At 49.6% G+C, this 12948-nt stretch overlaps 1 protein-coding gene across 2 annotated transcripts in view; it reads left to right on the top strand.

The window, feature by feature from the left end:
- Positions 1-12948, top strand: part of PRDM15 (PR/SET domain 15) — a 61156-nt gene that overhangs the window by 24136 nt on the left and 24072 nt on the right. For both annotated transcript variants that reach the window (XM_040231473.1, XM_040231482.1), the window contains 6 exons: positions 3971-4072; positions 4385-4609; positions 6027-6147; positions 7533-7714; positions 7829-7923; positions 8258-8345. In XM_040231473.1, coding sequence (XP_040087407.1) covers positions 3971-4072; positions 4385-4609; positions 6027-6147; positions 7533-7714; positions 7829-7923; positions 8258-8345 — 813 coding nt within the window. The remainder of the gene's footprint in view (positions 1-3970; positions 4073-4384; positions 4610-6026; positions 6148-7532; positions 7715-7828; positions 7924-8257; positions 8346-12948) is intronic.

Consider the following 12948-nt stretch of genomic DNA (forward strand, 5'->3'; position numbering starts at 1 on the left):
AGAAGACTCTTGAGAGTCCCCTGGACTGCAAGGAGATCAAACCAGTCAATCCTAAAGAAAATCAGCCCTGTATATTCATTGGAAGGAGTGATGCTGAAGCTGAAGCCCCAGTACTTTGATCACCTGATGTGAAGAGTCACCTCATTAGAAAAAGTGCTGATACTGGAAAAGATTGAGGGCAAAAGGAGAAGAGAGCGGCAGAGGATGAGATGGTTAGGTAGTATCACTGACTCAGTGGACATGAATTTGAGCAAATTCCAGGAGATAGTGAAGGACAGGGAAGCCTGACGTGCTGCAGTCCATGGGATTGCAAAGAGTCAGACCCAATTTAGCAACTGAACAACAACAGAGTGACAGTTGTCCTGTTGGCTTTTTTTTTTTTTTAACCTGTAGGAGAGCTCCTTAATCGGGGCTGAGTTTGATAGAACAGATTTTAATGAAATCACCCTTGAACTGTGTCGTCCAGACCATCTGCCTCTCCACCCTGTCCTAACTACTCTCGTTCAGGAACAGCAAGGTAGCCGTGACTCCACCTCTGGGCTTCTAAGAACATTGGGTGCTGTTAATAATTAACAGATTTTATGCCAGTTTGCAGTTGGCCAGAATAGACATTGAAATACGGAAGGATTTCTCCTTCTTTCAAAACTTAATCTATAAATTTTTTTCTCTGGTATTGGATTTACTTTCCTAATCACATCTTTTCATTGAATGTCCATGAAGGTTAATTTCTCTTCTTTACACACATCTGGGCCCATTGGCCCGATGAAGGAGGCAGCCCAGGAAGACTCGCGGTCTCAGCCAGCAGGCGTGTAGGGTTTAGAGTCAGCTGTCAGCGTCAGATTTTCAAAATCACTTTCCTAGTGAAAGAGATGAGCTATAAATACATTTCCTAACACTTGAGGAACTTCTTGATTACATATAACATCACCATCTTAATGACTCATGGCATTTTTGCGTGGCATTTTCTATCAGTTTTTAAAAACCAGCACACCGGGCATATAGTTTTCAAACGATAAAATAGTGATTTTAGTGGGCAGTATCAGAGTTTGAACAAATGTCCACAGTTGCGTGAGCTCCATCGCAATCAAGATAGAGAATGGTCTGGGACTTTCCTGATGGTCCAGGTCCAGTTAAGCTTCCTTGCTTCCAATGCAGGGGGCCCAGGTTCGATCCCTGGTCAGGAAACTAGATCCCACATGCTGCAACTAAGAGTTTGCAAGCCACAACTAAAGATCCCGCATGCTGCAACCAAGACCTGCACAGCCAAAGAAATTAAAATATAAACATTCAAACTTACTTTTTAAAAAAAGATATAGAATGTTCTCATCACCCCAGAAGGTTCCCTTGTATAACTGTGTACCCCATCCCCTGGTGGCCAGCATCCATCCTCTGTCCTTGTACTTACGCCATTTCTCTTCCATTGTTTAAGCAGCCGTGCGTTTCTGCATGGCTGAGGTCCTGCCTAGCATGCTGACACCCCGCGTGCTCGATCTTCATCACTTGTTTTGGTGACTCTGCTGGGAGCCGTCCGTGTCATCACTGCCTCTCCCCCACAGCGCCGTTTCATTTTGCATAGATGCATCTCTCTGATTGGACGTGCGTGATTGTGATCAGGAGTTGCCTCCTGATCGTTGGCTAATTTTTTTTTTCTTAGAATTTTTACTTTTTAAGATAGTTTTTGTGCAATAGAACACTGCCCTCAGTGAGAGGACAGCAGTCATGACTGGTTCTTCTAGTTGGTCCTGTCAGCCCCACTTCCGGACATCAGGCTAAAGAGAAAGGTTTCCTGCCCCAGGTCAGATCAGCGTGAATTCCACCCCTGGGCGGGGACCTCGTGGTGCAGTGACCGCAACTCATTTGGCTTAGAAGGAGCTGTCCACTCACCCCTTCCCAGCCTCCTCCTCTGAAACTCTCCTGTGCAAGAGTACTCCGCCCTCTTTAGACTGTGTGTGTTGGGGAAGGTGAGTGGGATACGGGATTTTGGTTTCAATTGTCCCCATGTTTTCCTGATGCTCTTCTACGGATTCCCCAGAGAACAGGTGCGGGCGAGAGCAGAGGCTGAGCCGGAGGGCACGTCCCGAGACCATACCCTGCTTCCGTGCTGCTTGCTCTCCGCTCTTTCTGTTCCAGTTTTGGTATAACTGAAAATTTCACATCCACTTACATTTCTAATCTCTTGTTATCTGACGAAGACTTGGAAAATGCACGCAAATATTTGTAGCGGTGGTCTCCATTTTTCCTTCCATCTTTTGCAGCCTTATTGCTGGTTTTTGATACAGAAAGAGGTGTGCTTTTTCCTAGTAACTGAAGGCATGAGCAAGTCACAGTCCTGGAGGGTCTTGCTTTGTGGGTGGCCCCAGCGTGTTTTGATGGGTGTTATGATGGGTCCTGAGTGTCAACACAAGCTGCACAGAGACAGGAGTGGAGGTGGTGGTGAGAGCTGGTGGCCCCTGTCCAGCCCTGACAGGGTGCCACGTAGGGTTTGGAGAAATCACTCTCTTGCACCAGGATATCATGAACATACATTCGCTTGGAACATCCCTGTTACAGAATCCAAGCTCATACTGCTTACTGCATGAGCAGCCAGTCAATCGAGAGACAGTTGTTGGGGCAGGAATAGCCACTTTATTTGGAAAGCCAGTAGGTTGAGAAGATAGTAGACCAGTGTCCCAAAGAACCATCTTCTCTGAGTTAGAATTCAGGCCTTTTTTGTACTAAAAGGGGAGGGAATGAAGGCAAGCATTTCCTGGTTCCAGTCAGCCTCCAGAGGGGATGTGTTAATTTCTTCCTTCCTGCAGCCATTCACAGGTGAGCTGGTCAGGATGTTTCCTGTGAGCTAAACAAAGGTATTTCAGCTTAATGTTCATTACCTGAGAGGCAGGGTTCCCAGGGATGGGCCATGATGTGTAATTTAAGCTTATAGGCAACATCCCTTTAACTTGTGAGTGCTTGGGTGCTAAGTCACTTTAGTCATGTCTGACTCTGTGCAACCCAGTGGACTGCAGCCCCCAGGCTCCTCTGTCCATGGGATTTTCCAGGCAAGAATACTGGAGTGGGTTGCCATTTCCTACTCCAGGGTACCTTCCCGACCCAGGGATCAGACCTGTGTCTCTTCACGTCTCCTGCATTGCAGGCGGATTCTTGACCACTAGTACCACCTGTAATAGAAAACAAAGGTTCTTCTCGATTACATCCCTAACTCTGAGGACTCACAAGAGCATCAGTAGTTTTTTTTTTTTTTAAGAATCTGCACAGCCAGGATCTCCCTCTGTTTCATGGACCCTGGTCATCATCCTCTGCCCCAGACTCCGGTGGGGGTACCAGGAGGGCTAGAGGCACTGCCCCCCAGAGCAAGCACCTGCCCCGGGGTGGCTATTTAAACCTAAATTCAAATGCAGTAAAAGCAGAAGTCCAGTTCCTCAGAGGCACTAAGGCACACGTGGCTGCCACCTGGAAGGCAGTTACAGAACATTTCTGTCATTGCTAAAGTTTTGTTGACAGTGCTTGGGCAGGAGCAATGGCGAAACTGGGCTCAGGGCATGGGGCCTGACTGTCGTGGCTTCGCCCCTTCTTGTCACGTGAGCCAGTGAGAGAGTGGAGAATTCGCTGTGGGCTCTAGGAGGCCTTTTTCCCTTGAAGTCATCAGTGTGTGTGGAGGGGTGTGCATCTGTTCCCACCGGACTGGCTTCTGTGAAGAGGACACATTTCCTTGACTGGTGCCAGCCCTGCGTCAGACTGGGTCCAGTTCTCCGTGGCCGGTTTCCTCATCTGTGACGTGGGGATGCTCACGGGCATGAATGAGTCCATGTGGGTAAAACGCTGAGAACAGTGGAGGGTTGGATTTGCTCCCAAGAGATGGCAGTTGTCAGCGCCGTCATTGTCACTTCCTATGGGGCAGCTGCGCCCTCCACTGGGCTGGGCAGCACAGAGAGGAGCTTCTGGACCTTCTCCCCCACCCTGTCTTTTGAAGCCGCAGGCGCCCCAGAGAACAGCACCCCGGTGGAGGCAGAGCCCAGCCAGTGGGCGTGCAAGGTGTGTTCAGCCACCTTCCTGGAGCTGCAGCTGCTGAATGGTAAGGGGCAGGCGCCTGCTGGGCCAGACGCCAGGGAGTCCCGGGCTGCGTTCACCCAGATGCGCACTGTCACTTCCATCGGGGAGGATGTCAGGGTTCCCCTGGCTTCGCTCCTGGCCTGTGTCCCGCAGGCCTCCTCCCAGGGATCTGTGCTTTGGCTTGAAGTCCTCTGAGTGTCTGGCGCTGAGGGATCTTGTTTTCTTTCCCCCAGCTCAGCAGAGTAGTTCAGTTGGGGAGGAGGGTAGTGGGGGCTGTCTCTGTTTTTGTGGCCTGTTTTCAGCCTGGTGGATTCATCATGAGCATCTTCTGCAGAGCACCTGTTGGGCCACTTGGAACAATCCAAGAGCGGCGCCCCAGCCGGCCAGCAGGAGTCGGCCCCGGAGAAGGAAGCAGATGTGCCCCGGGGGGAACCTGCTGAGATTCCCAAGACTGTCAGTGCCACCAAAGAGCAGAAGAAAAAGCCTCGAAGGGGAAGAAAACCCAAAACATCCAAACCAGAGCAGCCTCTAGTCATTGTTGAAGGCAAGGAGCCAGCAGGTGAGGGCGGTCCTGGGGGAGGAGCCAGCTTGGGGGCGTGGTCCTGGGGGAGGAGGGATGATAGCGGGGAGGGGCCTGAGGCCATATTGCCTCCTTGCCAGGCAGGAAAACTTGGTCCAGAGTCTACATGGAGGTGCTGTCTAAGCCCTGCTCTTGCTGTGAACCGGCTCTTTCGAGTACAGCTACTCCCAGTGCGGTTGGTAGAGTGCGTGGGCTGTGAACTTTGATAGGCTGGTTCCCCGGTGTAGGCGGTGGTCTGGACAGAACATTTCGATCTCAGCCACCCATCCTGGGAGCTCTGTGCTTAGCATCTTCCAGGTCACGTGTGGAAAAGACTCGCCCACGTTGGGCTTCCTTCGGTGCGAGCCATGTCGGTCCATCATGTGGGTGCTTCAGCGTCTGCCCCCTGTCTCCTGTGAACGGGCATGCAGCTGCGCTCTGGGCCATGGCTAAAGGTGTTACTCTGACTCTAGTAGCTTCAGTTGAGTTTAGAGGGAACTTGGTCTCTCGGGTGAGGGGTCCCCACGAGGCCATGTCCCCTCAGCCCTCATGGCCTCACCAGATTCCTGGCGGGTCTGGCATGTAAGGACCAGACTTGATGCTCAGACACTCGTGAGTCCCCTCACTGCCTTCCTCACTGACCGCCCACTGGGCAGTTTTTTTCCTTGCTGTCTGCTGTAGCCTAGGATTTCTTTGTGAGTGACAAGAAGTTCTTGTTCTCTCTCAGAATTAAAGAGAATTCAGAGGAGCAGCCCTCAGATAATAGTCTCAGGAGAAGTGGTTTAAGCTTCCCCTGGACAGTCTCCGTACTTCTCTACAAGAAGAAAAGAAAGAAGTGAAAAGCTTATTAAGTGATTATTTCACTAATTATTAGTTGCATTAGGAAGACACATCATAGTAGGTGAAGTAGATAAATCTTTTTGTGTAATCTTCCCATATTTCATTTGTCTAGAGGGTCAGTCCTGGGTCCCTATTACTGTGGCCATTTGATATTTAACTCTTACAGAAAATGATTATTTGCTTTTGAACATACGGTGACTTGTGTAATTACAGAAATTAATATTCCTAAATCTCTGTCAGGATGAATTTAATAAGTTATAAGACCCTACTGTATATCAAAGTGTTTTGTTTTAGGTGGTATGAAAAGGGATTGAAATAGAGTCATGACTCTTGTGGTTTTAAAAAGAATCACAGATTCCAACTCCAGTTTTGAGTTAAGAATAACATTTTGCTCTTTTCAATCTGCAGGCAGAGGTGTGGATTCTAAAGTATTGCTGTTTTTTTTCCTCTGTCAATCTTGTGACCCGTGTCTACGGCATCGGCCTGGCTGCGGCCCCTTGGGCCTGTCGTCTGGGTTCAGCTGTGTTCTTTCCACGGCTCCGGCAGTGGCACAGCTTGTCTCATCCCCTCCTTGCAGAGCAAGTGACTGAGATCATGACTGAGGTCGAGCCCGTGACTGCGACGCCGGACGAGCGGATCATGGAGCTTGTTCTGGGAAAGCTGGCTGCCACCCCCAGCGACACCAGCTCAGTGCCAAAGTAAGTCCCAGCATGGCACTCGGCCTGGCTTCACGGGCAACAGTATGTGGCGGCTAATCCATTTCAGAGGGAAAGCCTGACAAGAGGGGGTGGTTTACTTCTTATGGGAAATGCACATGCATGGGGAGCAGCAGGAATGTCCTGGAGCTCAGGGAGTTAATAGTGCAGCTTCTGTGAAAATAGATGAAAAAGCCTTTTTATTGCAGTAAAATACACATCGTATACAATTTATCATCTTAGCCATTTTTAAGTGTATGGGTCAGTGGTTTCAAATACATTCACATCTTTGTGCAACCTTCCATCCATCTCCAGAATTTTTTCATCTTCCCCAAGATGAAACTCCATCCTTATGAAATACTAACTCCCCATCTCCCCTTCTCCAGCCCCTGGCACCCACTATTCTGCTTTCTATCTCTGCAAAGACCTTACAGGAGGTACTCGTGTCTCTCAGGACCTCGTATAAATGGATCACACATGTTTGTCCTTTTGTGACCGGTTTACTTCACTTAGCGTAATGCCCTCGAGGTCCAGCCATGTTGCAGCAGGTATTGGAGTGTCCTTCTGGTTTAAGTCGGAATACTACTCCATCATGTGGGAGGCCCACGCTTGGTTCATCCACTCCTCCACCAGCTGATACTTGTGTTGTGCCTAACAAGGCTGCTATGATGGTACCGTTTATATCTGAACTTCTGCAAATTTAATGTTCTTCATTTCTCTTCTTTTTATGAATGAGGAAGATGTTTATATTTTAGCTATTATTCTTGGTAATTTTTTGCCCTGAAGTTGAATAAGCCTGTGACAGGTTTTCAGGTCCTTTTTGGAGTGCACCCTTCAGTGTCAAAGCATGCCTGGTCCTAGACAGTCCAGGAAACTGCGCAAAAACAGAGCAGAGCAGAGCAGTATCAGAAATGGTGTGCATGACCTACTTATTCATGCTCCATCTTATTGCCCAGAGGATTTCAGTAACTTACTGCTAGAAACACATTTAATAGGGAGAAGAAGTTGGAAAAAATCAGGTTCAGGGAAGATATGAAACAGGGTAGAGGCAAGTGAAGAAAGCAGAAGAGATGGGGTCACTCTGGCCAACGCACTGAGGTCCAGGCTTCTGGTGACCAGAGTTAATGCCGAGGGAGATGAGTGGCTGGTGTGGAAAAAGTTGAGTGATGGCCACTGAACATTCAGGGTGTCTGCCTTTCAGAGACATTCAGGGTGTCTCCCTTATCCAGAAGCCCCAAAGCTGGGGGACACCTGAGCCCAACACTCCCCTCCGGTGTCGAGCTAGGAAGATTCGACAGGCGCTCTTTCCAGGACAACTAACCTTGAACTTCTCTCCCCAACGACCCTGCCTCCCACCCGCCTCACCAGCCTGTGCGTCTCTCCCGCAGGTTCCCGCATCACCAGAGCGGCACCATCACCCTCAAGAGGAGCCTAATCCTCTCGAGCCGGCACGGCATCCGGCGGAAGGTGGTGCGGCAGCTGGGCGAGCATAGGCGGGTATACCAGTGTAGTATCTGCAGCAAGGTCTTCCAAAACAGCAGCAACCTGAGCAGGCACGTGCGCTCACACGGTGAGTCCCTGCCGCTGCCTCATCCGCCCTGGGGGCCAGGCGGCGGCCCCAGGTGGGCACCGCGGTCTTGGTGCGCCTGGAGGAGTGACACGCTCGTCACTGGCTGGTCCTTAGGTGACAAGCTGTTTAAATGCGAGGAATGTGCCAAGTTGTTCAGCCGCAAGGAGAGCCTGAAGCAGCACGTCTCGTACAAGCACAGCAGGAACGAGGTGGGTGATGGAGGAAAGCAGAGCAATGATGACTGGAGAGTCCCAGGCAAGGGGAGTGGGGAGAGGGAGCCGGAGGGGCCGAGATAGGCCAGGGCCTGGCGGGGTGCTGCTGGGGATCGGGGAGGAGCCGGAGGCCAACGTGGGCACCGAGGTCACCTGGATGCTTCTCTTTCCAGGGCAGTGGGTCAGCCAGGCATGGTTCGTGTTTCTAAGCGGGGCAGGAGGGTAGCAGAGGGTGGGGCTGTGAGAAATGACATTGCTGGAGCAGCTCCCTTGAGGAGAGGGTGTCCCAGCTGCCCCACCACTGCTCCCGCCCCCCGCCTCCTCCCACCAGGTCGACAGCGAGTACAGGTACAGGTGTGGCACCTGCGAGAAGACCTTCCGCATCCAGAGCGCGCTGGAGTTTCACAACTGCCGCACAGGTGAGCGGCCCCGCTCAGCGCTAGGCGCAGGTACCTGGCGGGGTGGGAACCAGGTGCTCCAGCAAGGGGTGAAGGTGAATTTAACTGGTAACCTCACCTTTAAGATTCTGCTCCATTTGGTTTGCTTTCAAGCAGCTGCTATGCTAAGACATGCAGATGGAGAGTTCCCATTTAAAAGAGAATTTATTTTATTTCCTACTATTCATCAAAAGCAGCTACATATGGTTGCATTTGCGGCTTCCCTGGTGGCGCTAGTGGTAGAGAGTCCTCCTGCCAGTGCAGGAGATGCAGGTTCCATCCACGGGTCGGGAAGATCCCCTGGAGGAGGGCCTGGCAACCCACTGCAGTATTCTTGCCTGGAGAATCCTATGGACAGAGCAGCCTGATGGGCTACAGTCCCTGGGGCCGCAAAGAGTTGGACACGATTGAGCGACTGAGCATGCACGTGGCTACATTTGAGACTGGGGAGGTTTCACCCTCACCAAGAATATTGAGCAGCCGAGGAGGGTTTGTTCGGGGATCAAGGGAGAAGTACGTGCCGAGGTGGGGTCACGGCTGGAGGGGTGGGCTTCTGCCTCCTTATTGGTAGGACCTTCCTCAACCGTCCACCCTCCTCCCTCCATGGACCCACCTGTGTCCAGCAAAGGCCTGGCTGCTCCCTCTTACCAACTGGTTTTGCTCTGAGCCTGCCTCTGTCTCTGGTCTCCATTCATGACGTGGACCTTCATCTGCTTATGTGTGGCTGATGCCATATGCTCAGATCAGCCTGTGGCCAGGATGGGTTGCTGGGCCTAGCCAAGCATCCTGAGCTCAGCGTCTGGCCAGCTCACAGCTGGTGAGCGCATATGATGTTCATAAATCCCTGAGGATGTCCAGGAGATGGCTGTGCAGGGCTCAGCCGGTCGGGGTGGCCTCTGTCTGGCGCCCCGTGGGTGAAGGCTCACTGCCCCCATCCCCCTCCCCCCCCCCCGGGAGGACGGACACCAGGGAGGGTCACTGTTGTCTTTTTGGCCCCTCTTCTCGGAATCATGGCACCTGGGCGGGGGGGGGGGGGGGGGGGGGGGTGGGAGGGGGTACTGGTGGCAGCTAGCTTAGACACTTCCCAAGTTAGCACTTAATTCCAAATCCCCTTCCACTGACCCTCCCTGTGGGTCCCTGTTCACTCTGTGACTCTGTGCTGGTTCTTGTTAAGGTGCTGGCCAGTCCTCATCTTGGGGCATCCTTGCCCATCATATCCACCATCGCTGCCCTCCCTGCCGGCGCCTGCTCCTGCAGGCTCTGCTCTGTCCCTTTGTTTGATTTATGTGCTTGTTCCACTCTGTGGGCTTCTGTTGGAAACAAGGCTGTTTCCTCCACCCACGGTGGGGCTTTTCTGAAGTGGAAGGTGAGTCTTGTCTCACTTGAGCCCAGGCTGCTCTGCAGTGTCAGTCACGGGGTGAAGTGGACTTGGAAGCTTCCAGGTGGATCCATATAATGTGTCCTGCCACCTGCAGTCTGCAGTCCAGTGTGCCCCAAACCTGGGGAAACCCACCAATTTCTGATGTCATATCAGTCAAATTGTTCACTTAGGATGGCTTTCTTGCTATTTTCTGGAACTCTGATTTCACTTAGGAATATCTTTCCCTTTCTCCTTTGCCTTTCACTGTTCTTCCTTTCTCAGATATTTGTAAAGCCTTCTCAGACAACCACTTTGCCTTCTTGCATCTTTTTCTTGGGGATGGTTTTGGTCATCACCTCCTGCACAATGTTACAAACTGTCCATCTTTCTATCTACCTATTACTATCTATCTATCTATGGTTCTATCTGTCACTCTATCTACCAGATCTAGTCCCTTCAGTCTATTCATCACCTCCACTGTATAATCATAAGGGATTTGATTTAGGTCATACCTGAATGGCCTAGTGGTTTTCCCCACTTTGTTCAATTTGAGCCTGAATTTTGTAGTAAGCAGCTGATGATCTGAGCCACAGTCAATTCCAGGTCTTGTTTTTGCTAACTATATGAACAATGCAAAGAAATAGGGGAAAATGATAGAATGGGAAAGACTAGACATCTCTTTAAGAAGATTGGAGAGATCAAGGGAACATTTCATGCAAAGATGGGCACAATAAAGGACAAAAACAGCAAGAACCTAACAGGAGCAGAAGATATTAAGAAGAGGTGGCAAGAATACACAGAAGAACTATACAAAAAATGTCTTAACGACCCAGATAACCACGATGGTGTGATCACTTACTTACATCCTGACATCCGGGAACGTGAAGTCAAGTGGGCATTAGGAAGCATCACTACAAACAAAGCTAGTAGAGGTGATGGAATTCCAGCTAAGCTATTTAAATCCTAAAAGATGATGCTGTGAAAGTGCTGCACTCAATATGCCAGCAAATTTGGAAAACTCAGCAGTGGCCACAGCACTGGAAAACGTCAGTTTTCATTCCAATCCTAAAGAAGAACAATGCCAAAGAAAGTTCAAACTACCACACGGTTGTACTCATTTCATATGCCAGCAAGATTGTGCTCAAAATCCTTCAAGTGATGCTTGTACAGTATGTGAACCGAGAACTTCCAGATGTACAAGCTAGATTTAGAAAAGGCAGAGGAACCAGAGATCAAATTGCCAACATATGCAGGATCATAGAAAAAGCAAGGTAATTCCAAAAAAAATCTACTCCTGCTTCATTGACTAAGCTAAAGCCTTTGACTGTGTGGATCACAACAAACTGAAGAATATTCTTAATAAGATGGGAACACCAGACCATCTTACCTGTCTCTTGTGAAACCTGTATGCAGGACAAGAAGCAACAGTTAGAACATGGAACCACGGACTGGTTCCAGGTTCGGAAAGGTGTACATCAAGGCTGTATAGTGTCACCCTGCATATTTAACTTATATGCAGAGTACATCATGTGAAATGTAGGGCTGGATGAAGCACAAGCTGGAATCAAGATTGCCAGGAGAAATATCAATAACTTCAGATATGAAGATGTTACCAGTCTAAAGGCAGAAAGTGAAGAGGAATTAAAGAGCGTCTTGACATAGGTCAAAGAGGAGATTGAAAAAAGCTGGCTTAAAACTCACCATTCAAGAAACTAAGATCTTGGCATTCAGTCCTGTCACATGACAAATAGATGGGGAAACCGTGGAAACAGTGTCAGATTTAATTTTCTTGGGCTCCAGAATCTATGCGGATGGTGATTGCAGCCATGAAATTAAAAGACACTTGCTCCTTGGAAGAATAGCTATGACGAACCTAGACAGTGTATTAAAAAGCAGAGAGATTACTTTGCTTACAAAGGTCTGTCTAGTCAAAGCTATGGTTTTTCCAGTGGTCATGTATGCATGTGAGAGTTGGAGTATAGAGAAGACTGAGCACCAAAGAATGGATGCATTCAAACCGTGGTGCTGGAGAAGACTCTTGAGACTCTCTTGGACAGCAAGGAGATCCAACTAGTCCATTCCTAAAGGAAATCAGTCCTGAATATTCATTGGAAGAACTGATGCTGAAGCTGAAGCTTCAATACTTTGGCCGTCTGATGTGAAGAACTGATTCATTGGAAGAGACCCTGATGCTGGGAAAGATTGAAGGTGGGAGCAGAAAGGGACGACAGAGGATGAGATGGTTGGATGGCATCACTGACTCAACCGACATGAGTTTGCACAAACTCTGGGAGATAGTGAAGGACAGGGAAGCCTGGTATGCTGCTGTTCATAGGGTCACAAAGAGTGGGACACATGTTAGCCTTAGCAACCAAGCAACAGTCAGTTGGGCCTCAGCTGACCTTGGTGCCCAGTGGGACGATGGCACCCCATGTGGCCACGCTTCGTTCTGCATGAGCACACTGGCTGAGTGGAGGGTGACGCAGGTCCTGTTTGGTGAGACTGGCTCAAAGCCAAGGAAGAGAAGTTGTCCTTTTTTTATCTTTATTTCTCTGGACACAAATAAAACAGAATGTTTGAAGACAAAGCAGCAGTTGCTACACGTCAGCAGAAAATTCTGTTAAGAGAGACGCTTGTGGGTCTTTGTTATATAGAAGTACCAGAGCAGCAGTGGGTTGAAGTGTAATTTCTCTGTAATTTCAAACGTTCGAAGTTTTGAATGGAAAACAAAGGATAAACCGGGAATTGAGCTGATTTGTGTAATATATATTTGCACTATTATACTTTTGTATATACTCACATTAGGAGAATGTATCTTCCATAGGCTGTTAAGTCAGGGATTTGTGTGAGCTTTGAAATGATGATTTCTTGGGCTTTTCTCAAGGTTTTTCTCGGCGGAGCCTGTCCTGGGTGTGAGGAGGCATAAGTCTAACTCTTGTAAATGGCCCTCATGTGCTCTCAGCCTTTGTGAGGGAACTAGAGAAGAGCTGAGGTTCACATCTAGGCCATCGGGCAAGACAGAGCCACCTGAGCTCCCATGCAGCCAGCGCCCTGGAAATCCCCCATCCCATCTCCTGCACACCTACCCTTCACCAGAGCCTGCGTGTCAAACTGCACTCCCAGGCTTGTAAGCCTTGGAGTTGCCTGTCCTTGAGACAGAGAAAGTCCAGAGACATTACCTTACACATCAGAAACATAGGTTCTGAAGCCACAGCTGCCTCTGCT

Source organism: Oryx dammah, unplaced genomic scaffold (genome assembly GCF_014754425.2).
Source record: "Oryx dammah isolate SB20612 unplaced genomic scaffold, SCBI_Odam_1.1 HiC_scaffold_2, whole genome shotgun sequence".
NCBI classification, from domain to species: Eukaryota; Metazoa; Chordata; class Mammalia; order Artiodactyla; family Bovidae; genus Oryx; species Oryx dammah.